Below are 26445 nucleotides of genomic sequence, written 5' to 3' on the forward strand. Positions count from 1 at the left end.
TCTGAAACTGATATGGAATTTGAAAAAATGTTACCTTTTCATTGTAACAGAATGTAAAACCTCTTACTAAATTACTGGCAATTTTGTGAAGATCCAGCATTGAATGGGGTGTATTAGGTTGGAGAAGCTGGTGCATATTTTGCTTCTTGCAGCAGCTACATTTTAGTGGCATGTGAATTATTAGATCCTTCAAAACTCGCTGCTTCCAACTGTCACCATAGTACAAACTAATTGTGTACCACTGAATAGTTTTCAGCTGTATGAATATATTTTTCTCAGTCTTAAAAGATTGATGTACTGTTAAATAAATAATGGATATAGAATTCCATTTAACTGTCATCTGCAAAGATTCCCAGCCAACAGCTATGGGGATTGAAAAAGCAGCTTTTAAGTTTTCTGGCTGTTCAAATAATTAAGGCCAGGTTAGTGTTTATATATTGTATATGATAGCTCTTTGTTATTTTAAATGGATTAATTCAGCTCTCAGGGCAGACAGTATGTTAGTTGATGTTAATTGGCAGCATTTTTTGATAGTCTCAGTGACAAGAAGCTGAATAGACATGAACTCTTTTCTGCTCAGTGGTAACTTTTTTCAGGTCAGGGCTCCTGTTCATGAATACTATGTTTTCTGATAGGCAGCTGCTTCTATTGTATATCTGGTGGAAAGTGTTTTGTTCTTCTTTTTTTTTCTTTCTGTTCCAGGATTGCCCACTTGGCATTTATTTCTGTTGGAGTGTTAGGAGAGTAATAGTGTGTGTTACAATATAAGAATTTATAGCTTCCAAGAAACACTCTGAATCAAGTCAGTTCTGCAGAACTCTATCTGATGTGCTATAACCACTTTAGAAAGCTCTGCCTCTGACACCTGAGATATCAAACTTTCCTCCTGAATTGAAACATGATCCATCCGAGAGTTTTCTTCTATAAGATGGATTCCTGGTTAGAATATCTTCCTTTTTTCAGGAGCCATGTTTGCTTAGCATTTCTGGAGGGGGTCTGATTCTACTAGGGACTTTTCTACAGCAATTTTAGCAAAAGCTCAGTGCGGAAGCAGCATACGCACAAGGTGACCACTTTGGAGTTCAGAATGTGTACAGATACTGGTGTAACCTGGAGCTGGTGTACCTTTTGCTCCTTCCTGGAGAGTGGTTTTCTGCTTGATTCTTAAGGCTACCTTTTATGCCCTCTAGATTTTTTGTGTGTGTGATTAAATGAGGAGACAGTGGAGGTTAACCCTTTGATTCCTCAAAAATGTCAGCATAGTTATAAGTATACACAGTTCTGAAAATATCTATGACTACTAGCAATTTCATGGGCACTCATCTACTTGGCTTTTTCCTTTTCAAATTTCTAAACACTTTGACATTCTGTTCTTAGAATTCAGCAATTGTGTGAGAAAAATAAATTGAAAGATTCTGGTGCAGAACTGAACTAATCTGTTTTCATAGCATTGCAGTAAATCCTGTGTCACATTTAGGAAGGTATTTTTAAACAGTGATGATCTTAAAAGGAAAAAAATGACTAAAATTAAGAAGTGAGATGTGGTTTGCTTTTTCATGTCTGTCTCAGATTTTTTGACTTTGAGTGAGATCACTTTTAACTGATGCTAAAAGGAAAATATTTATATTTTCTCTTAAGAGAAGTTTAATCTTTGAAGTGTCTTGAGACTTTTAGAGGGGGGAAGCAATGAATGCAGAATCTCGAGGATAATTTCTCATGGTTTATAAAAACAATATATAAAGCCTAATTCTCTAGAGTATTCATAACTTCCTTATAAATTGTCAAGATGATGTGGTTTGCTACAAATTTTCAGGTGCTAGAGACTTACAGTGTTTGAAGGCTATTTCTTTTTATTATGTTCACCAAGAAGTACATAGCTTTCCAGTTGCACTTTCCAATAGAGGGCAAAAGATTTTCTACATTAAATTATCCTAAAGAAAGGTACTTATTTATGCATGGTGTGATTAAAGGAACCAGCTGCTTTTTAGTCTTTTAAATGAGTGAACTCTAATTTGGAGACCCACAAGCTCTCTTTTAGCAGTGTCTGCATTAACAACTTTCTAATGCTCTGCAAAGCATCACTTTAAGAATGTACAGAGCTTTTTTCTGCTTTGCTACTGAGCAAATCCTGTAATTTCAAGTCACAGAAGGGCAGCACATTCCCAAGCCAACAATGTGAGAGTTATACATCAAGACTGAATGCACATGGCCTGGGTATTTGGCTGTCAGAGAAACAACTGGGAGTTGTTGAAATATGTTAGGTGTAGCAAGTGGTGTTAGTTTGGTGTTGCACTGATATTGATAGAAATAATCGGACCAGCAGTAAAAGCTCAGGTGTATAGAGACAACATGCTACCTGCTTATGCAACTTGGTGGAGATAAGCTGAAGCCTAAATGAAGCTCTGCCTAATGTGGCACCTGATAACTTGGGCAGCTTTTACCACCAGGTTGAACCTGATCAAGTAGAACTATTTGAAAAACAAATCTTCTTCAAAAATACTTTGAGAGGGGCATAGATGTATCATCTGTCTCAATTTCAGCTAAGGAATAAATGAGAAAGAAAGGAAGGATGTTTTCATTTTTGTATTTTATGCTCATAGATAAACTGTGAATAACTGGACAGGTCGATATCTTCTGCCTCATCAGTCTTTATTTAAGGGAGTTTCCTAATTCTATCACTATATACAGAATGCCTAAAATAAGGGCATGGGTACATCTAAAGCATTTCAGTGTTGTAGGAAGGTGTACACACATACAGAGAGGACTTTGCAGGGAAGGTGCAGTAAATTGTAATTCCCTCCCAAGTACAACACAGTTAGCAACACTGTGCCTTGCTTGCCATTGCAAACATGGGCTTGAGGCTGTCACTAGGAGAAACAGGAGCTAAAGATGTCATCCATGGGGGAATATGGCAGGTTGACCTTTTTTGTTTGTATTTTTAATTTGCTTTAGACCAAATGAATTAATTCTCAGTAGGAGACCAGATTAGATGTTCTATTACATTTCTCATGAAAGCAAATTTTTAGCCTTATTGGCATAGCTGCAGTGATAGTAAAGGAAATGGAAAAAACAATGTCTTCAGCTTTTCACTTAGTCTTCAGCTTGAATTCTCTTGGGCTTGCTTGAATTCTTCTTTTGGATGATACAGAAATTCATTACCTTTTGCTCACTCAGGCAGAATGACCTAGTAGATGCCGTTTATGTAATTAGGGCTGATTTAAAATCAGCAGAGATTGAATAGTTAAGGTTCAATAAAAAGAAAATGGTTGTTAAAGGTTCTTATTGGACCAAGCAAAGCATTTGTTTAAGTTGCTTTTAAGTCTTTTATTATGACCTCAGCCTCATACTAATTTGGTTCCAGTCTGTTCTGCATAATACTTGTTAGTAAGGGGGATACATGCTTGAACCACTGTTTAGAATATATGTGGTATTGTTTCAAGACATACTGATAAAATAAATTCCTAAAATAGAGATGTTTAGGTTGTATTTCTTTTAACCATGAGAACAGTTTCTCTATAATAGGAGTTACCAAAATATCTCCTGTTTGTTCAAAACATTTTTTTTATATTCACAGATTTGATGATACGCTGTTCTGAAGTTATCTGTTCTCTGAATGATGTTAAATTGTGCAGCTCCAAACTTTTATTTTGAATTCAAGCAATATCTCATGGAGACAAACTGGCTTAACCATGATACTGCATTTCTAACATTAGATGAGTCTTATTTTAGAACAGAGGTCTTGTGATTCTGCTGGATAATACACATGGAGTTGTTGGAAAGATTTTTGTTCTTAAAATATTTTGGCAAAAACATCAGTTAAAATAATTAACATTGCTCAGAATAGTAGACGAGACCATGGTTGGATAAGGACTGTGGTTATCTGTACCACTGGAATCTTAACTGCTGGAGATTAATAGTATCCATGAGTCTGAGGTGCTTTTTAGGTTCTCTTTCCTATCTGAGTATAGGTTATTGAAGTGTGATTCTCCTAGTGTGAAATGGATTGACATTAACCTAAGACCTTTCTGATTGCAGAAAGGCCTAAGTGTCCCTTAAAGGTTGCAATGATAAGACTGTAGTCCACTGCATAGCTGGAGACTTGCTGTGAAAAATATGAATTGTCTGGATGCTTTTCTTTGCATTGGGTTTAAAAGTAAGAATGGAAGGGCTGTTTGCTTGACTGCCTTTAGAACCACAGGTTTGCTGCCTTCTTCAAGAGCAAGTCAGAAGAGGGGGATTACTGAATAAAAGTAGCCTAGAATGGAAAGAGGATTTCCAGTCACACCCTATGCTATGGTTTCTGCTCTCTGAAGCAGTGCTGAGCAGTGCTATTCACAGCACAGGCTCTTTGGAAGTAGAGGGAGAGCTGGGAGACATGCTAATGAAATCCTGCTGAACTGTTCAACATCACATCCTGCCTGAATCTTTATATATTGATAATTTCATTATTTCAATATTACTTTCTAACATTTATTTTAGGACAAGACCAGAGTTGTGTCTCCTATTATTGATGTAATTAATATGGACAACTTCCAGTACGTGGGGGCGTCAGCTGATTTAAAAGGCGGTATGTACCTGTACTGGAATACAGACTTTAAAAACCCCATCAAGAATCAAAGCTCATAATCACTGCAGTTGTGGAATGGGCAATTAACATACTGTTCTTCCCTTTCCTAGATCTAGTTTCAAGTTCCATAGGTCACTTGCTTCTTGGCTTGGATTTTAATTGGCCTTACTGTTCTCTGCTTTAAAAGTTCATCTTTATTATACTAATTCTTATAAGTTTATGCTGCCTTTTACCAATATGCAAGACTTGATCCAAGGTTTGTAGGGTTGTGTAAATGTGTCAGAAAAAGCTAATAGCCAGAGCTTATGGTTCTCTTTTTAGATAACACAGACATTAATTGCTCACTAGTTTAGAAGCCCATCAACAATGCAGTGTCTATGAGGTTTTTTTCAAGATGCTGGTTTGCTTAAAAAATTAAAATCTTCTGAATAAGCAGAAGGCTTTGGAATGTGTTTAAAAAAATAAATGTTTGTTAGCCATGATCTGTAATTGTGAAAACACTCACATGTGACCATGAAAATTTGTAGTGTTTATACCTTTGCCATTGAAAATATCCCCAGTTAAACTGAGAAGTACTACAATTTCAATATGTCTAGGTAGTGTAAAGTATTGACAGCAAATAGCAAGAAGACTTTTGAAGCCCTAAATAAGAATAAATAAAAAAATTATTCTCATCTTCTTTCTCAAAGAGGGAGAGGGCAACTACATGCTAAATTCCTTACTTATTACAGATTTTTAAAACTTCTTTAAGTGCTAACAAGAATCTAATATTTAAAATAGTTGTTCTCTACTCACTTACCCCCTTTTTCAACTATTATTTGTAAATAATTGTTCCTACAACCCTGGAAACACAACTGTCTGCATAAAAGGTGTAAAATGAGTCACAATATAAAAATTAGAGTGCTGTTCTCAGGGTGTCCTATCTTTTTCTGAATGGATTTCCTGAAGTGAGGAAGGAAAAAACAGTTTCCAATCTATTCTTTTAGATTCTAGTCTCTGACCGGTCACCTAGGTTGTTGCAGTGAACTAAAATAAAAGCAATATTTGCATAATGTTGCATATGCTCCAGTGGTCTGGAGGTGAGAGGTTCTATGTCCTTTTAATTAATGTTTTGAAATGACACCTATGGTGCATATATTCACAGTGTGCTAATGTATAGTTCTATAGTTCTATGCTATTGTATGTGCCAGCATTATCAAACCTTAAGGTCCTTACCCAATCTATTCATTAAATATTAACTACAGAAATCCCTATACCATTGTGTGGCTTTTATTGTTGTCTGCAGGAGCAGGAGGAGGAATTCTTTTTTGAAGCCTTAGATCAGGTTGCTGCTGGGTTTATGCTAAATTCTTCCCAAGTTAAGTGGGAGAGGATTGTTTCACTTACTACTGCCCTTCATGCTTTATCTTTTAATCTATGTTACCTAATTTGTTCATTTATCTATTATTTTTTAGTACTTATTTTTTCTTTTTGTACATAACAGATTGGGTTTTTCATTTTTTAAGGTGCATGTTTCCTACCTACATACTTATGATTGAGGAGTGAGAAACTGGTTTTTTGACCTCAGTGGAAATTTTGCACCTACTAGTGCGCCAAGCTATTTGAGGGTCAGTTGAAATATAAATAATATATTTGTCAGTTCCCAAAAGACAGATTGCCATGTTAGAGGCACTACAGCATTTGGCACCACAGGACACTTTCACTGGGGCCAAGTCTAAACATGGAAACCGAACTATGCTTTCAACCTTAGGTACAGTGTCAGTGTGGCTGAAGCATGGAGAGTTGGAACAGCTGGGACAGCATTTGTGCCTGGTCTGTCTTGAAAGGACTTAATCACCCCAGACAAGCAACCTAGCAAATGGTACACACTTTTTTTCTAAGTGGACAAGTCTGAAGTAATTCCCAAGTCTGGCCAAAACTAAATCCATGCATTTAATGTTACAGGTTCTTAATTTGTTTGATTTTTTTTTGGTTGTTTTGTTGTTTGTTTTTTTTTTGAGGGGGATTTCTGAAACTGTTTAGCCACCCTGAGAAACACCACAATTACTGAACAAGCTGTAGTTAACTGAGAGCTAATAATTTAGAGTATGCCTGTGATACAGTTTACACTGGATAGAGTTTCATACTGGATATGCACTGTGTTTAAAAATACTCCTTTTACAGAGTTACTGATACTATCTCATTGAGAGCAGATTTTGCCCAGAGTCTGTGAAAATGGAGACGGAAAAGCAGTTTTGAGTGGGTAGAGGCTTTATACACTTGTTCAGTTTGTGAGAGTGCTGTGTTCCAAAAGAGACCCCTTGTGTTCACTGGAGTACACAGTAACTGTGTCTCTCTCAGCTGCTGCTGCAGAACAGGGCGTTTTTCAACTTCTCCCAGATGCAAGTAATTTTGCTGGCTATCTAGGATGAAATGTGGCTTTTTAACTGCATGGAATTATTGGAACTCATTTTACTCTTCATGCTGGAGGCTTTGCAATGCTGTGGGTTGGAGCCATTTTTCAGTTTTGCTACTTGGAGTTTTGGAGTAGTTTGACAGTCTTTCATTTTTACAGTGCAATGCTTCATGAAATACTCAGACATGGAAAGAAGGAGCTGCCATGCATGCTGTAAAGACTGTTCAGGGTAATTTCTGTATTGTGTGTGATAAGTATCTTGTGAGTTAAAGTGAAAACTGCGTTTTTAACTTCCTACATCAGTCACTGCTATGCACCTTTATGGATGCAGACGAGCAGTTTGTAGGGCTGTAATTGTTGCCTGTTCACATAAGCTTTTTTCTCCACTTCCCCACAAAGCAATTGCTTTATCTTTGTACTGGAGAATGAAAACTATTGACATCTGTGCACCAGAAATCTGGAAATCATTTGTTGCATGACCTCATAGGATCTAAATGTGTTTGGCAGCAGGCAGAGTGTACAAGGCTGATTTCCTAGGTGTACTGGGAGAGGGCTATGGGTCTTGTGCAGTTTTTTAAATAGATATTCATGATTATGAGCATAACCCAGCACAAAAACTGTTCTGAAAGTGTTTCCTATAAGAAGTTTGTCCGATACGAGCTCTGTATCATTGCCTAAAAGAGGTAATTTAATGGCTCTAATGTAGAAAGCTGCTATAGGTGACCTATTGATCTTGTCTGTTCTAGTGATCTTTGTGCTTCTGTGCTTAACTCACAACAGGTCCAGACCAGTTGTTACTGTGTGTTCACACTTACATGTACATGCATAAGAAAAGTAAGATTTTGGTGCTCTAGCACTTGCCTTGGGTTTAAACAATGATGCATTTAAAAACACAATGTTTTTAAAGTATGAAGTTAAATGAATATTGACAAGATAAGTGGAAGCTACATAATTTGTTGTGACCTTCATGATGGAGAGCTCTTGCTGTTAGAGTTGCCTCCAAGAGTACTGCATATAGCCTGTGTAAATTTAAATATGAGATCACTGCTAAAGAGTGGAAATGCAGTTATTCAGTAAAGATTGTTGGGAGCATTTGTAATGGCTGGAAGATCATCATATGATCTTTTCTATTTGATGTAAGGAAGCCACTTGGGTTTCCCACTTTGTGAAATAGATGAAGACAAGTGATCCAAAGTTATTTGGTGTTGAGATTTACTCTTTTTTCTTTACCTTTCATCTGGACTTCTTATTTGTTTTCTACCCAGAATTTTGCACATGTTTAAATTTTTCATTTTAATTACAGTTCCTGGTGTTTTTAATGAGCATTGTTACTACAAGTTGAATGATGACCACAGTAATTTTAACATCCAACTTTTCTTCTTGAAGGTTTTGACTGGAATCTTGTATTCAAGTGGGATTACATGACACCCGAGCAAAGAAGAGCACGACAAGGAAATCCAGTTGCTCCCATAAAGTATGTCTGTACCACCATTTCTCAAATAGATTGTAGTTTGCAATTAAGGAGAGTTAGAAATCATCTTCTTTGAGTCTGAAAAGATATCTTCACTATATCTTACATCAAAATTGAAATTTCATTCACGTATATGGAGCATTATGAGATTCTCAGAAATAAATGGTATTTAAAAATTGCTTAAAACACACTAGTTAATTGTTTACCCTTAAGAAGTAGATGTCACTCAGTTTAAAGTCGGTGTGTTTTGAGGGCTAAAAATACAGCATCAGTTTTAATGTTTTTTTGCTGGCACAAATCACCATCCTTAAAGTAAGTGACTTGTGAGCCAAGTGGAAATTTGGAAGCTGCCTCAGAAGGTGGTAATGGCCATAGAAACGGCCCATAGGAACGTGTGGAAACAACATTTGAAGTGATAGATGCAAAATAAGTTTCATTCAAAAACATTGCCAGTTTTTTCAAGAAGCTATTAATCTTGATGTACAAACAATAGTTAACCCCATGTTCATGGTTCTGTAACTAATTTATGTTTTTCTTTAGGACACCCATGATAGCTGGTGGATTATTTGTGATGGACAAATCCTATTTTGAAGAACTAGGAAAGTATGACATGATGATGGATGTTTGGGGTGGAGAAAATCTAGGTATGTGTATTATTTCCCTTCTGATCAACCTTGAATGAAAGCAGGTTTCATAATTTCCTTTATTGTCAAGGAGTCATGGTTTTCCTGATTTTGTGCAAAGAGGATTAAAAGCCAGCATTTAAATTTCATACACTTTATTGGCAAATTCCAAAACGTTTATTTCAATGAAAGAATTATAACAAATGAGAAATTATATGCTAAATATGAGGGAATAAAAGTATTAGCTCATTGAGCAGTTACTTTTTTTTGTAATGGAAGTTGGTTAGTAAAAAATGCAGGCTGTAGATAGGCAATTAAGTATAATAATGTTTAAATGCTGACAGTTGAAGGCATGTTTTTAAGATGTTGCTTAATTTAATCATGAAAAGTGGAATGCAGGAGAATGAATTTAATGTTATTAGATACACCTTAATAAATCAATTAACTTAGCTTACTGAAGAATTATCTGTTTCTGAACTTTGCCAGTAGTATTCTGCCTGGCATCTAAACTTAGTGAATTTTGTAGTTTTATACCTCTTCTTTAGCACTGTAAGATATTAATGGTTGAGAAGGCATTTTTTCTGTAACTCCTTATTTTCAGATGTGTACACAAGTGAGATTTAGGCAAGAGAGAGGAGGGGCTGAGAGAACTTGTGCTTTAGCCATTCTCCTTTGACCTGGTGGTTAAATCTGGCATTAGTAGGTTTTCCTGGCTATTTGCATTACAGCATTGTTCAGAGGTTTTCTCCAGTTAAGGCCAGTATACTTGTTTTAAAACAAGAAATATTTGAAAGGAGCAGAATTTTACACCTCCTCAAGAATTCCAGTTTTTCATTAATTTAGTTTTTTGGGGTAGAGATGCATCTCAGACATTCCAAGTAGTGCGTTTTAGGAACGCTTCTAAGCATATAAGCTTCTCTGCTGCACATGCTAGCTGCAAAATCCTGAAATACATTGAACTTGTAAAAACCCACGAGTATTTTGAGTTACTGAAATCTGCATATGCATTAAGCATATGCTGGGCCTACAAGGAAATGTCTGCTGTGTGGAGACATGGTAACCAAATGTTCAATGCTGCTGTAACACACTGAAAAGTTGGAAGGGGCGTTCCTACAGTCCTGTCTCTGACCATCCTGGGCAATACTCAAAGAAACCCTACGGGTATTTTGAGCAGTTACATTCCATGTTTCTGTTGTCTTGCTATTTTGGCTGAATATTGCTAAATTGTATTTATGTAAACATAATAATTTTTCATTTTTTAAATGTCCTGGAAAGTTATTGGATTAATTTAATGCAGCAATACTCTTTTCACTCTGAAAACCACTTTTGCCACTCGAGCACTTAAATATTTGATTAGTTACAAGCGTGTTCTTGAGCTACTGAGTTTTTTTTCTGAACACTTAGCAACTACTTTGAGGCCTTGATAGCAGGAAAGGGCACAAGCAACAGCTTCTCTCTCAAGGATGCCAGGAGATGTTTATTTTGCTCCTGCTCTATTCATTTTCTCCCCCTCCTTGGGAATAAAAAGATGGAGACTTAGGGGTGCCTGAAAAGCAGGCAGAAGGCAGCTAATGGTTTCTTCCTAGTTGTTGGACTAATTGAAGATGAGTAAAATTCACATGGCATATGATTTAATTGGCAATAAATGACACATGCATCAGATAACTGGAAATCTGTGATGTGCAGTTTAAAATTCAATGTGCACACTTGTCAGGCCTCTTTACTCTCAAGTATAACTCTATATCAGGGGCTTGGTGTTACATGCAAATAAATGCTAAATGGACTAGCAAAATAATTCTGCACATCATATTCATTTATAAAAGCTAGCATTTTTCCTTCAAGCATGTACAGAGCAGCTGTTACGAGGTTTTGTTCACATGTCAGTACCAATTTGACAAATTTTAAGATGAGCCTGCAGTATTTTCTCTAAATTGCCCAAATTGCCATGAAGATAGGTACATTCTCAGACTGCTGCTAAATGTAACTGGTAATGCATATGCATGTGTGCTGTACAAAAAGTGGATCAAGATTAGTTCAATCTCTTTTCCAACTCAGAAACTTCAGTTCTCAGTATGTTTATGATGCTTTTTGATTAGCTTAGGAGAATCAGAGTATACCAGAGAGCTGGGTGGACCTTGAGAAGGTTTGGGTCTAATTTGAAAACCTAGGCTTTTCTTACTAGTTTTTCTAAAACCAGGGAATGAGTAAGACATTCCTTGTCTTCTATATTGATGACACACTCTAATAAAAAGAACAAATCTCTTACAGAAATGTAACTTGATCTCATAAAGAACTTTTAATGTGCTGCTTTATGCCTTTTTATTTAAAAACTATGTCCACTGAACTTGCTCTGGTAGTAACATTTCCTACTGTTTGAGTATAACAAAAGAGATGTCTTAAAGGAGTTTGTGGGGTTGTTTTGAGTTTTAGTTGCTGTATATTTTTTTCTTTTTCCATGAAGGCTTTAGAAGCTGTGTTGGTACAAGTAGTAATTAGTTTGCTTCTCCCTGTATTCTCGTCCTTTGCTGTGTTTCCCACTGAGCTATTTTGCGTAACATTCATTTTTTTTGAGATTCTTCACAATCTAAGGTGCTGAAAGGTGTACAGAAATGAAAAATTAGTTGTCTTATGTGAATACTGTCAAAAACAATGTTGTCATTCATGGTTTTGGAGTATGATCTATCTACAGCTTGAGCTGTGTTGACTGTCTAGGATTCATGAATATGACAATCAAGAAGAAAGGCAGTTAACTTACCCTGTCAACAGCTGAAATCACAGCATCTCTTTTTATCTACTTTTATTTTTTTCTAAATTTTCTCTGGACATGCAATGAAGATAGCATGTTCTCTAACTTGTGGTTGTGGCAAAGTTATCTCTCCAGGTGACTTCTGCCATCAGAAGTTGAAGTTGAGAAAAGTTTTAGACCTTTGTGTCATCACTAGGTGGCTCAGATCATTAGTTTGGCTTAGACGTGTACTGTCCATAACCTTGAATTTACAGAAGTTATGTTGTTATTTGGTCTATCCTCAAGTCAACATTGACTTGATATAATTCCTTCCACTGTTTGGGAGTGTTTGTTTATCTGCTGTAATAAGTTAACAGCTCAAATCTATTGGTTATTTTAGTTTGCCTTGGTTTCACTTATCTTTCACTTATCTTCAGTTACTCTATTTTTAGCTGAAAATTTGTTATAAACTAGGTCATTAACTTATTTATTAAATGTGCCTACTATTGTTTGCTGTTCAGATAAAGCACATATACCTAACTCACTGCAGCAGGATTTATGGATTTGGGCAACACTGGTAACTTCAGATAAGAGAAGATACACATTTTGCTTCCAATATAGTATGTTTATTTCCGCTGAGCTTGCAGAATGCTTTAGATACATGCCTTTGTTTATCCTAGAACTTACTAAAAACAACTGTCTTGATCTTCTCAACAACAATTGCTAAAAGCCTTCTCTGTAAATATAATACAAAATAACAGTAGTATATGATGTTGGTCTTTCATTCCTGTTTTTATTTCAGAGATCTCATTCAGAGTTTGGCAATGTGGTGGGAGCCTAGAAATCATCCCTTGCAGCAGAGTGGGTCACGTATTCCGCAAACAGCATCCCTACACGTTTCCTGGTGGGAGTGGTACTGTGTTTGCAAGGTGAGTGCTGAATAGCAATGGTTTGGGTTTCCTCAGATGGTCAGCAGGTGGCAGTAATTCCATTTCAGGGATCTTGTCTTTAGAAAAACTTGCAATATTATTTATCATGGTAAAGTATTAATTAAAAAGAAACTAATGACTTTGAGTCAGCTATGTAGATTGAGAGAAGAACCTGTGAGTTGAAAGAGGGAAACTTCTGGTGGACACAGACCTAGAATCTGGAAAATAAGGAAATGCTTAGCCTGGCATTTCATCAATATTGTGTGTATTTGATTTTAAAGAAGGCTTTATTTTCAAAACTGTCGTAAAACTTCATTTTGTAGAAACAGTTTCATTGTTCACAAAAAGCCACAATACACTAAGTTATGAATATGCTTTGCTTGCTTTTCATTAATACATGATCAGCATGTTAGACTGATATTATGGAAACTGATTTCAGTATTTATGCCAGTCTGTTGGCAGCTTGATTCTCTATAATATTTGCCTTTCCTCTGCTATGTTTAAAAACGCATTCTCTACAGACCTAAGAAATTGCAGTTTTAAAGGCTTAGATTAATATGCCTGTTAATTTTCCTGTTGGTACCCATGCATAGCAGTAGCTGAAATACTGAGCTGTCTCCTCAGTTTCTCTTCTATAAAGTGCTGTGAACAGCATGTTCATAGTGGTTTTGACTTAATATGGATAAAAGTATTGCATGAATGTACTGAGGGCATTTTGGTCAAGGCTGTATCAGTTGTAGCTGAAGAATCACTGTAGATTTTGGTTTAGAGACTTGGACTTGATGCTCAGGGAGCTGGAGAACTACAAGTCTCGACTAAAGATTCTGTGGCCTAAGAGCTGGAAATAAAATTGTTTATTTACACTTGAAGGGATGTGGAGCCCAAATTCTGTTTAACATGAAGCAACACAGAGTGCAGATGTACTTAAATTCGTAAGAATGTTCTAAGCTGCTGATATTTTTGGACTCGTGATTCACTTTAGACTGAGGAATCTCCTTAGGGTGTAGTTCTTCCCTTCCATGCTGGTTATGCCACCAAAGTGACTTTAATGAATTTAATATCTGCTAAAATAAAGTCACTGTCCTGGTTTTTTCAGTAGGCACTCTAGTATTTTTTTCTTTTTTCCCATTATTTGAGATTTATATTTTATGCCGCAGTGAAAAATGAATAATAGTACTTATGTGAAAGCAAAAGCTAGCAATGAAATGTCCTCAGTACATTACATCTCTGTTCCAACATTTATAGTGTGCATCAGGAGGGTTGAAAGCTTTACCTTTTAAACTGCATTGTGTAAGCTTAGGATGCAACTGGTGTAGTTTAATGAGGTTTTGAAATGACAGTGTCATAACAAGGAGCATGGTTAATAAAAGTGAATAAATTTATGAATATACTGCGCAGTTTGCCCACTCCTGCAGCTTTTCCATCTTTGGGGTTTTGCCAAGATATGGCTTTTCTTGTGCTGTTGAATAGCTTTCTTGGATGTCAAACCAATATAATGGGATGCCTTAAAATCAGTTTTAGCAATGAGAGGATAAGAAACCCTAGGTAGTAGGATAGTAGGATATCCTTGTAGTACAGGTGTTATAATACACGTGTGTAGGACCACGGTGCCAAGAAAGTTGGTGCATGGAATCTGTGCTGGTGGTGCAGTTGGGACATTTGGCTTATGCCATCATCTGTCTCTTGGCTGTAGGCAGCTTGTTCTGGACTCCTCTCTTTTTAGCTGGCTAGTCAGTACACACTGCCTTTTGGCAGCCCAAACAGGTTGGTAATTTTGGGTGGGAGACTGGGAGTCCTGTTTCATGGGAGAGGGGACCACATCACCATGTCCTGGCTGTGTGACATGGGCAGGGACAAGTTTGTGTGACCTGTGCTGCCTTAACACAGCACTCCAGTGAGTCTTGCAGGCCCAGTCTGCTCCAACCAAAGCTGCCTCTGATCTCTCAGTGCTCTGTTTCATTAAGTGGCTCAACATTAAGTGTATCCCATGCTGTGTTCCTCAGCACCCTGAGTTCTTTAGGGCCTTGCTAGTTCAGGCAGTTCTCAGCATCTGCACAGTGCCCATATTTGTGTCACATGAAGCCTGAGCTCTTCTTCCTCCATGAATATGGGCCAGTGGGATACAGGCAGGCATTCTGGCCTTGAAAGTGCCTTTGGGGCCGTTACACAAAGGCAAACAAAGTACCTCCTCTCTCACCACCAAAATCTGTTTGGCCTCTGGGCATCCCAGCTGGTTGCTGGGCATACAGGAGGGGCTGAGTGACTGACACTCACACAGGCCTGAGAGACTGCAGGTGAAGATACATTCACATAGCTTCTAATCTGAATCTAGTAGGATTTTACTTACAAAAAATTAAATCTTTGCAAGAAAAAAAAAAATCAGTCCTCAAACAAAAAAATTATTCAGATCGGTCTTGTGAAATTTTCATTCCCCATATCCTTTTTGCTCAGCAACCTGCAAGCCTCCTCACTTAATCCTGATTGTTTTGTCTTTTGAATTGGAAAATCATATTAAAGAAGTTATTTGCTTACTGAGTTCACTCCAGTTGCTTTAGGTGAACTTTCTGCCAAATGTAAAGTAAGCTTCAGAGCATGGCAGTTGCAAGTGAAGTAAGACTTCCTTTTCAAAGCATAGAGTTATGAACAGTAGAAGTAAATGAGTTTTATGTGGAAGCCAGGGGAGGGGAAAAGCCATTGCACCATGTTGCAGTCCAAAAGGAAATTTAAAGACACCAATTACATAAATACAGGAATTTTAGTTAGAGATGTGTTTGATTAGAAGTAAAACATTTGGATTAGGATTTTTTTCCCACTTATTAGAATAATCAATCTCTCTCAAATTTTAAAACATTTCATCTTACCTCAGCCATAGAAGACTTGTTTGTTTCATAGGCTTAAGTATTGTGATAGCTTGTGTCTTTTTGGAACTTTGAGTGCATCAACCTAATAAATTCCATGAAGTTTGCAGAAAGAACTGAAAGATCTGTGTTAAATTCTGGATGAAAACCTGCAGCAGTGAGGAGTGTGGGAAAGATATAAATTTCATTATAAATGCATTGATTTCAGTTATGTTACTCTAATGGTTTTCTATTACTTGTATCTTTTATAGGGAGTCTGCTGCCTGACTTGGGGCAACTCAGTGTATAGTACTGGGAAGGGTTAAAATTATTCTGAGGAAAAATTGGATGGTTTAATTGCACCTAGAGAAAATATAACCCACGTGTTTCATATGATTGTCCCTAGAAATACACGCAGAGCAGCAGAAGTCTGGATGGATGAGTATAAAAATTTCTATTATGCAGCAGTGCCTTCAGCCAGGAATGTACCTTATGGCAAGTAAGTCTCAAGTGCTTCTTCATCCTATTTGTTAATTCTTCATGACACAGCACCTTCTGAGGTGAAAGCAGTGCTAAATCTGATGTTGTCTCTAACATATTTCTACAGTTCTACTGTTCTTGATTTTTCTGTGTATTCCATAAAATATATGAAGACAGTAGCCTGACTCTGAAAACTCCTTTTTTTTTTTCTCTCCTCTAGTATTCAAAGCCGAATGGAGCTCAGAAAGAGACTTAGCTGCAAACCCTTTAAGTGGTATCTTGAAAATGTTTATCCTGAGTTACGGTGAGTTTTGGCTGAAACAGAGTTCATGTGGAGTTTTCTTTTTTGCCCTCTCCAGAAATCATTGGTTTCTCTTCCTCCGTCCTTGGATATAAAGGATGTGTTTTACTTTATCTGTGAATGCAATGCTTCTTGCAGATTTATTTGCTTTTTTTATTAGTTCTGTTCCTAAAGAGTAATTTTTCCATAGTTAGCTGCTTTTTCTACTTATGGCAACTACAGCTGCAATATTTTAGAGAAGAGTGTCCAAAGGACTGAACTTACCTGAGCCTGAAGTTAGTCTCCTACCCAAACTCAAAAGCACATATTCTGTATCCTGTTGTCATCCCTTTAAAGCTTTTGCCTATGCCTAAGCCCATGCCTAGTTAAGTGAGGAGACTGAATCTCGTTGCAGTACAAATGATGACATTCAGCAGACAAGAGGGCCTTGTGTGTTTGGCAGACTAGGGTAGATGTCTAAGGCTCTGAGAAGCTGAGTCTCCTATTCCTTCTTGTCTCCTTTTCTCTTGTCACTGAATAATCACTGACTTCTGGGAAGGGCTGAGAAGGGGGAAGTGAGGGATGACACTGCAAACAGTTTTTGTAACATGAACATCCTAGCTAATGAGAAATCCTCGAAGAGAAATGCTTTTTGAAAGGATAGAAAGATTTTGGTTAAATAATCCATTAAGAAGTATGTTGGTCAGATCTGAGCCCACTAAGTCTGACTAGCCTGTCAACCTAATACTGGTAGTGTAGTGGTGTAAGATATTGTGTGTATCTTGTAAGAATACTTGAGGTTTTTTTCCTGGGGCCACTTCATGTCAGTGGTGCTAGGTAACTGCTAGTGACATACCGGCTTGAGATGCAAAAGCAGCACCAGCTATTACAGCCCCAGTGCAACATGTGCAGAACCATACATACTAATGAGTCTCATAAAGCAGGATGATACTGAGGAATTAAGTTCTCCTTTATTTTCTCTTAAGAGTGCCAAAGGATATTTGGTTTTGTTTAATCTGTGAGAAAAAATGTCTCCCCTGAAAAATGTGCTACCATAAGCATTACTTACATGTAATTTTGTCTTGTTCTGTCATCCCTCATGTGCTCATTCTGCTGGGTTGAATTATTATACTCATATTATAGTCTGGAGTTTTTAAAGGCTCTGATATGCCCTTGTTTTACTGTTCAGTGTGAACTCATGGGCTCTACCCACAGCTGTACTTTGCTGAATGGACTTGCCTAGGTGGTTCCATGCTAGGAGTGTACTTTATGTGCAACCACTGGAAAGTAGATATCAGAAAAACTTTGATTTTTTTTTTTTAATTCCTAACCCCTTTTTAAACATTTCAGTAAAAACAGTCTGAGAAACATGTAGTGTCCTATTTCTGCCACAAGCTAAGTTGCCTAAAGAGACAAAAGGACTTGATGAGCTAATTGATAACATTAAGCTTTGAGTCACTTTAAATGATAAGTCATCTTTAATTTGATTTTTGTGCCACATTTGTATGTTCACCCGCCTTCTCTGGTACAAGTCTTCTGGTACTGTGTGTGTGGTAAGCTTGCAAGTTTACTCATGCTTGATCAATTAATGATTAGATAATTGCCTCCCCTCAAAAGATGATTGAGATTTTTCAGATGATAGTCATCATTCATCCTTAACCTCTCATCTTAAAAATACTCTGAGTGTTTTTTACAAACAAGGAGTTAAAAAAAAAAAGTAGGAAAAACCTGCCAAACAAACCCTGAACTGAATCAAGCAGATATTTCTGGTTTTGTTTTAGGGTACCTGATCATCAAGATATAGCCTTTGGGGCTTTGCAGCAGGGTACCAATTGCCTTGACACTTTGGGCCATTTTGCAGATGGTGTTGTTGGAGTTTATGAATGTCATAATGCCGGGGGAAACCAGGTCTGTATGCCATTAATTTTGCTTTCTACACTAAGTCTTGGACAAAAGAAAGAAAGTTAAGCTAAACTTTTAAACTGAAGCAGTTACTGTGTACTGGTGAGAGAAAGATGAATCTACACCAGCACATCAGTTGTTGTTACAGATGGGCTAAAAAGCTTCTCCCTCAAATATAAGTTTGTGTTTTCAGGATTAGAATCTGAGCCCAGAGATTCATTCAGTGAGCACCACATTATCCCCTTCCTTTGTCACTGTTGCACTAGAGGCCATAGCTTCCTTCTCAGAGGTTTTGTACTTGCATAGAAAGCTTTTTTCCAATGAAATGGTGTGTTTGATTTTTTGGGAGCAATTTTTACTTAAGAAAATATTTGGGTTGCATTAAGCATATGGCCTAAGATCAGCAAAATAAAAGAATGCTTTGCTGTGCTGCACTGTTAGTCATTTACAGTTTGCGATAGTGAAGTATAAAAAAAATCTGTCATAAATCCCCATTTGGCTCTTCTAGAAAACAGCAGTGCCTAAATGTTCACTCACAGTAAGGGGAGTGTTTTAACAAATCCTTTCTAATCCTACTCCTAAACTAATTGTAAATGTGTCAGATCTTTAAATGAGAGCATTAATTATTTCAAAGAATCTATTTATGCAGTTGTGACTTAGTTGTCATTCATGAAATGCACACAGAGGTTCTCACTGCTTTGTGTGCTGCTTTGTCACTAAATCCTTGTCAGATTTAAACCTGACTTTAAATCAAATGTAATATTAATGTGTCAAGTACAGCTGTTAAAATAGAAGGCTGACCAATTAAAAACTACTAAAAACTACTCTTGAATGAGTGTCAGACTCTAATTTAAATTAGAAGAGGAAAAACCTAAAATAAGATGAAGCCTAAAATGAAGTAATTTCCTGGAAGATGTATGATGACAATTCATTCAAATCAACATGTGAGAAATGCCTCCTTTCCCTATCATTAAAGGGAATTTATCTCTGGAGGCTTTTTCAATTACCTTTATGAAAGTACTCTCATCTTTTCAGAAACCACAGTGGGGTTTTTGGGAGAAAGGGTAGACGTGTCACAAGTGCCTTGGAGCAGAAATCGTAGAATTTTCTGCTGATGTTGTGTGCTCTTTGTGGATACACAAAGTTATCTTTCTTTTTCAAACTCCTCTCCCTGAAGCTGACCCTCTTCTTTCTATGTATGTGTTTTTTCCTGTGGCATTGACCTTGACAGTCCACTATGCACTTGCTCTGAACAAATACCTTTGAGAGGACATTCAGACAGGTCAAACCCAGATTTTATGTCCAAGCAGAACTCATATTGGGTTGAAAAGAAATGACAGCATGGGAGGAGAGGGATAGGGAACAAACCACAGTCTGTAGATCTGTACTTTGTGTTTTGCACCTTATTCTTATCAGGAGGTTTTTTGAGGAGTTAAGGACATTATAGGCTGTGGCAATCTTCTATAAGTTGAAGAGTGTCTTCTGTCTTATGTTCAACACAACTTAAAATGCAAAACCTAAGTAAAAACGGGATTTCTGCCCCCTTTTTCCCCTGCTCTCCCCTCCTCCAGGCTGGTACAACTCAGGGGTAGTTGTGCCTCTCCAGAGGGGTGAGTAGCTTGTGGTGTGCTTGAGAATATGCAAATATGCAGGGTTGTGATAAAGAGCTAAAGGTAAAACCAAATGCACTTAGGTTCAAGGGGAAGGTTTCAGGTTAGTTTGTCTACTAACTTTTTATTTCTGATTTCACACAGATTTTTCTCAGATATTCTGATTTTTGCAATAAAGCTATCCAATTTCCAGCCTGTGCCCTGAGCATATACACTGCTTACAGTTTCTCCTCTGGTGTAGTGGAACTTGTTCCATCTTACCTCCATTATAGTAATAGTTACTGATCTGTGGAGGAAAGTATCTATACACTGTGTCTTGTAACATGAGGGGCTATCATGTAGATGTTTCCAGCAACAGGGCTTGGAGCTTTCATGAAGCAGCTGTACTTTGGCTTTTAAAAGGGTTAACTTCTTGCATAATTTCTGTTGTGGCTGGAGCTCATACAGCTTTTTGATGGAAGGGGAGAGATGTATAAAGGTAATCATTTCAAGGCTCTAATTCTGACTGCAGGGTTCTCAGATGCAAGTTTTACTACATCCCTGGTAGTATTTTCAACTGTCATTTTTCACTATAAATCTTACCAGGGAAGAGTTTGGGGCCGTTTGTAAGTCCTGATAAGCTCTGAAAAGAACTTGCTTAATTCCTTTGGTTGTAACTAAAAAAAAGTGGCTATTAATATTTTATTATACATTAATGGTTCTTGTTGCCATCTTACTGGACAGAACTGAGAAAGCAAGTAATTTTGCTATCATCTGAGTTTAACATGCTGAGAGTAAAAGGAGAAGTTATCAGCTAAGAGTTTGGAAGACAAAAGGATACACAGATTTGTCCTGGCTTTGCTTTGTTTTCCACAGTTGTCATCATTCTAATACTTGCAGAATACTGTACAGTAAGCCCATCCAGTGGCTTGGGACCTGTATGGTTGTGATTACTTGTAATCTCTTGGGTTGCAAATTCTGACAGTGTTCTGAGCATCTCTTCCCAAAGAGATTTAATAATTGTTAAATCTGCTGAGTTTCAAAGTAATTATACATTTATTTTATTTCTGAAACACTGATTACATGCAAAATAACATTTAAATGTTATTTAACATACAGACTTGGCCCTGTATGTCTAAGGTTTTGTATTATACCACACTAAATCCTCTTAAGTTGCTTGAGAGAAGCTAATCATGCCATTTTAAGTAGTTTATAAGCATGATTTGGATCATTAGCCTGGCTTTAATCAAGTGGCTTCTTTCCTCAAAGGGTAGTTAGACAAATGGAGACCAGTGTGGACCCTGGAGACCAAACTTGAAAGGAGAGAGGCATATGGAGAGAGTCTGAACATCAGTGCAAGATCAGGCTCTGTGTGAAAAGATGCTGAGATCAAACAAGCTGGGCAGCAGTACATGCAGAACAGCTTCTCTTTGCTCTCTATTTAAGAGTTGCATATTTAAATACATTTAACAGAGATTCTGTTGTACATCATGCCTTGCATGGGAGGGAACATTCTCTCTATCCCTTTTGTGTATTGCTTTCTGGTGATCTTAATTGTATTAAGAACTGCTGTTTCCTCACTGTGGTCCATGTGCTTTGTTCAGTGTGTGGGCAGGGTGGCCAGTGGTGCTGCAGACCAAGCTTTTAGGGGTTTTATGTATATTTACAAATGTAGAAATCCTTCCACGTAGAAGAAAGGGACAGGTGTAATACACACACACACATATAAAAATAAATACCTAACTAAATAAGCATTTGGAGGAGTATCTTCCAGGAGGCCCTGTGTGACTGGCAGCAGCAGCAGCTGTGTAAAGCCAGCAGAGGGAGCAAACAGCAAGCTCTGCCCTGAGCTGATGTGGGGACACTGAAGCAATTGGAATTACTGTTTGAAATGGACTTTTCATGTCCTGCCCTGTGGGAAGCAATGAACTGTTCTAATGCCAGTACATAGCTTTTTGCAGGATTTTAACTTGGGCTGTGTATGCAGAGGTAGCATGTATTAACATACACAATTTTGTACACTTTGTTTCTTCCTTTTTGTAGGAATGGGCCTTAACAAAGGACAAGTCAGTGAAACACATGGATTTGTGCCTTACTGTTGTGGACAGAGCTCCTGGTTCACTAATAAAACTTCAGGGCTGTAGGGAAAACGACAGCAGACAGGTTAGTATGTCATGATTACACTCTGCAAAAGGTGGGGAAAACAAGGATGGTGAATAAACAATGTCCTGGTGATCTGTCATATCTTCTGTAGGCTCTACTTTTACTGTTGTTTGTGTGTGGGAAGGTAGGATTCATGTTGTCATAAGGGCAGAATAAGCTTTATCCCAACAGGGCCTTATGTAAAGGTTTCACCCATTGCTGTGTAACAGCGTTCAGCTGCCTCGTGTGTCTTCTGAAAGAGTTTGTATATTCCACAATGTCTTTTTGAAAGGTCTCACTCAGTGAAGTCTGAATATTATGTATGCTGTTTCTCAGAAGAATGTGTTTTGGCTTTCCTTCTTTTCAGTTGTGGCCTGCTTATAGCAGCCCTAGAAATCGTCAAATTCATTTTTATCAATGCAGCATTGTAACTTCATCTATTTCCCATGACTGAGGAAATTGACATTTGCAGAGTCATGCCATCTTTTTGATCTAGTCAAAAATCAACTCATCTCTTTCTGCTCAGTCATCAGTTCTGATCATCTGCCAGCTTCCTTGCTTCTATATCTGTTTTTGCAGATAGGTTCCTGAAACACTGTTTATTGATGAAGGAAGGAATATTCTTGCCACTCTTCAGAGAAGGAAACTAAGGAAGCAAGATTTTCTTGATAAGGTTTATAGGCATGTTATGGTAGACATACAAGAGAAACCACCCCCTCCCTTTTTTTTTTTTTTTTTAATCCTGTATTTGGAGTTTATTCTGTCCTTGACATCATCTTGGACAAAGAACTTTTGACAGCACAGATTTCTTATCTTCTGTAGAATTGAAAGGTGTCTGACAAATTTCTGGATTTCTGTAGAGTTGACTATAGTGAATGTGCTTCTTGCTTCTCTATGCTTAGTATTGTAGTGCTATGTGGATGGATTTTGATTCTCATTTTTTTCTTCAGACCAAAGGTGTCACACAGGTAACAGGGTGAGGTAGTGTATTTGAGAAGTTCTGAAGTTCTAGAGGGAAATGTGTTGGTGTATTCTGTGTCTTGCAGAGTGTTAGCAGAAAGAAAGCTGTTCTGGCAAGGCTTGCCAGAACTTACATACTCTTACTCAAGGATCATCCAAACTGCTCCTGTTATTGCAGTTTGTACACATTTCCAGGCACAAGCCAGGGAAGCTTATGAAGGCTGCAAAGGACATGATGTAGAATTCTTCCTTTTCCTGCTTTTCCAGGTCAATAACTGTATTTTCTCTTCCAGAAATGGGAACAAATTGAAAGCAATTCTAAACTGAGGCACGTTGGCAGCAACCTCTGTCTAGACAGCCGAAATGCCAAAAATGGTGGTCTCACCGTTGAGATCTGCAATCCTTCTTTGTCACAGCAGTGGAAATTCACACTTAATCTGCAGCAGTAGAAGGACTTACAAGCAAAGTGCTGTTTCAACTGAAAAACATTGGGCAAAGTTTTGATTGAATTACTGATGTATTTCTTAAAACTTTCCACGGAACTTATATACCTCAGTATTCCACCTTTATCTGAAAGTAGAGTGCTGAAGCAGACAGCAGGGATCCAGGGGACTCGGAGCACTGCAAAGATGTCACTGAGCATCACAGGAAGAAGGAATTGTGCTGCAGACTTCAACTGTTCCTTTCTGTCTTCAGCTACTACTTGCACAGCAGATAATTAACTCTAGGAACAACTGACGTATTGTAAACAAAAGGATCTGAAGAAACATCTGTGGGGAACAGTGTGGGAGGGAGGGTGGGAAAAATTACTAGGAGAAGGTAATTTGAAAACTCCATTGGAATAGAAGTCATGGTTTGTCATTTCCAGAACCAGAAGTGTCATTTTGAAGTTTCTTTTTTTTTCTCCTGTGTGTACTTGGTAATTTGAATATGAACTTTTCTATGATGGACTCTAAATATAAATATATGAAAGTATATATATTGTCAGCTCCCAATGATTTGTATCAGTTTTCATCATCCTATAATTATCAACAAAGTGATTGACATATGTATAACCAGAAATTGGATTGGAGTGTAGGAGAGAGAAACTCGGAGGGTGCGGATTTTGTGCTGCTGGGTGTGATGTCCCTGCTAACACTGGATGCTTTTGCTTTGCAAACTGGATCTACTTCTTAACACTTCACCCTCGCTGGAGATCATGAAACTCAGGAGGAGGAGAAAGGAGAAAGAAAATAGCAGAGGAAGTCAATGCATCTGCCCAGATGATTGCTTGGATTGTTTATTCCAGCTTGGGAATTCATCACCTGTGCTCTGGATAATGTTAAACCTGTACTTTATATTTGTGTTGATCATTTCTGTAGTACTTTGTCTTTAAAATACTTCTTCCTTTGTTACAAAATTATATAAACTGCACAGAGCTTTTGTGCAGGTGTATTGGTTCAGCAGAGTTTTATTCTGGGCCCTAATGAGGAAAAAATTGTCTCAAGCTCCCCTTTTGAGTTGTAGAAATAAGTTAGAATTGAAACACCACTGACAACAGCACAAGATCTGAATTTTAATTTGCAAGGATGAGCAGCTATGTAATATCTCTGAATTGCACTTGCTTAATTTATAGACCTACTACTGGGGAATTTTCTTCCATTTTGTTTCTTTAAATGTAGCTTTTGAATGAATTCAGGCTTGACTCTGGGAATCAACCTGGATACCTGCATAGCCTATGTGTTTTTAACCATAGAACTTGTGCATTTTGCAGCTTCAGTCCAGCTGATGTCATTTTTATAAAACAATGCTCGTCAAAGGTAACCCCAACTTTGACCTGTCCTTTCTTATGTTTGCATAGACTATATACTTTTTTATTAAAAGCAAATGCTTCAATGAGCTTTTAAAATGAGAAGGAAGGTAAAAAAGTATTAATAAGTAAGACAGCATTGACAAAAATTAGTGCAGACATGGAATGCCAGGAAGTGGTTTTGGAAAGATGGATCTTGGGAAAATATAAGGGTTGATCATAAGGAGATGCAAAACATCTGCTGTACTGTAGTATGCTGATACAGTTCCCCTCTTTCTTTGTCCTGGAAGTGGAGTAGTTCCTGATTTTTTTTTTATTTTCCCTTGGCTGTACCTGTGCATCAGGTGTAGAGATGGTACTCTCATGGGCAAGGTGGCTTCACTGTGCCCATAGATGCCTTGTGTGTCTGACGTTATGGCCTACAGGTACCTGCTTACCTTTTGGATGGAGCCCTTAAATCCAGTTTTACCCATCCATCATCATCTGACTTTTTAAATAAATAATTAATACTTTTTCTCTGCTTATCCACAATCCACTTTCTCCCAAACTTGCCTGTTTTAAAGGCCAGTGGATAAACTATTTTCAGCTTTTAGTCTCTCCCTGTAGCCTTTGACCTAGCTGAGAACTTGAAGAACATATTTCATAAACATAGCAATAGATGCCTTCATGTTTTGGAAAACAAATGCTGAAATATGAGCTCAGCAGCAAACCAGTTGTTTGAGGCTTCAGAAAACAGAATTTAAAAGGAAGTTAAAAAAACCCAACCACTCAGCTTCAACCATGGAGGTATTTCCATTCACAGCTTTGATCTGATTGAGGGTGGTACTAACTGAAATCAGCAGCTGCAACTCTCAATATTGGCCTGCCTCTTATCTCTGAATTGGATTATCTCTGAATCTGAATTGCTAGTAAAAAGAAATTTTAAAAAAATCCATATTCCATCACTTTAGTCTTTAATGACTGCAATATTCATAAAGTAGGAATATCTTTTCAGTAACTCCCCATGGATGTTGTGCATAGGGGTTTTAATATAGGAGCTGTATGCTTTTCTTTGAGAGAACAGACAAGAAGTGGTATCCTTTTGTTATGTTTACATGACAGTGTGCCAAAGTTACTTACTGTGATTTTAGGGGTTTTTAATGCTGAAGAAATTAATCTGTTTGAAAGATAAATTAAGAGCCCTTGAAGCAAATTGTGATGGAGTCTCCTGAGAACTTTTCTTACTGTCTTCAGAACAAGAATGGTGATACTGTTTATTTTGCAGATTTTCAAAACATAGTTTGGAAACTGTTTTTTTCAGTTGGTTTGAAAAGTCTGCTGTACAGAGCTTGTACTTGTTCATTTTATAGATGGAAACCATCCTTGAAAATTTGTTTAACTTAAATAAAGAAGAACGCTTTATAGATAACTGTGTGCTGGTTAATAGAACTGAGTAAAGCCAGTAAAAGTCTGCGTGGAGCTTGTAGGTTGAAGTAGTTTTCAAACATTTCATTTCCCTTGGTTGCTTCATAAAGTTCCTGTTCTATAAGTGTGTATATGTGGGTGTATATTTGTTTTTATGAAAACAGAATTTCTTTGTATTTAATATTATAATTTTGAGGAAATTGTCTTGTCTTAGAAGCTGTATTACATTGAGGAGAGGGCTAAAGCTGACTGTATGGTCACCTGAAAATATGTTCTCAAGGCACTCACTCTCCAGTTTGTCTAGGCCTGAGCTTCTGGAGATTATTCCCAGTGTGCCCCTCTTTGCTCCCAG

The 26445-nt window shown here is 37.5% G+C and overlaps 1 protein-coding gene across 2 annotated transcripts in view; it reads left to right on the forward strand.

Moving 5' to 3' along the window:
* The window catches only part of GALNT2 (polypeptide N-acetylgalactosaminyltransferase 2), an 89361-nt gene extending 63264 nt beyond the window's left edge, over window positions 1–26097 (forward strand). For both annotated transcript variants that reach the window (XM_054629533.2, XM_077175604.1), the window contains exons 8-16: window positions 4480–4567; window positions 8349–8436; window positions 8974–9077; window positions 12584–12710; window positions 15954–16046; window positions 16248–16331; window positions 18089–18215; window positions 21842–21961; window positions 23194–26097. In XM_054629533.2, coding sequence (XP_054485508.1) covers window positions 4480–4567; window positions 8349–8436; window positions 8974–9077; window positions 12584–12710; window positions 15954–16046; window positions 16248–16331; window positions 18089–18215; window positions 21842–21961; window positions 23194–23349 — 987 coding nt within the window. In that variant the 3' untranslated portion in view covers window positions 23350–26097. The remainder of the gene's footprint in view (window positions 1–4479; window positions 4568–8348; window positions 8437–8973; window positions 9078–12583; window positions 12711–15953; window positions 16047–16247; window positions 16332–18088; window positions 18216–21841; window positions 21962–23193) is intronic.
* The last annotated feature ends 348 nt before the right edge of the window (window positions 26098–26445 follow it).

This window comes from Agelaius phoeniceus, chromosome 3, assembly GCF_051311805.1.
Source record: "Agelaius phoeniceus isolate bAgePho1 chromosome 3, bAgePho1.hap1, whole genome shotgun sequence".
Lineage (NCBI taxonomy): Eukaryota > Metazoa > Chordata > Aves > Passeriformes > Icteridae > Agelaius > Agelaius phoeniceus.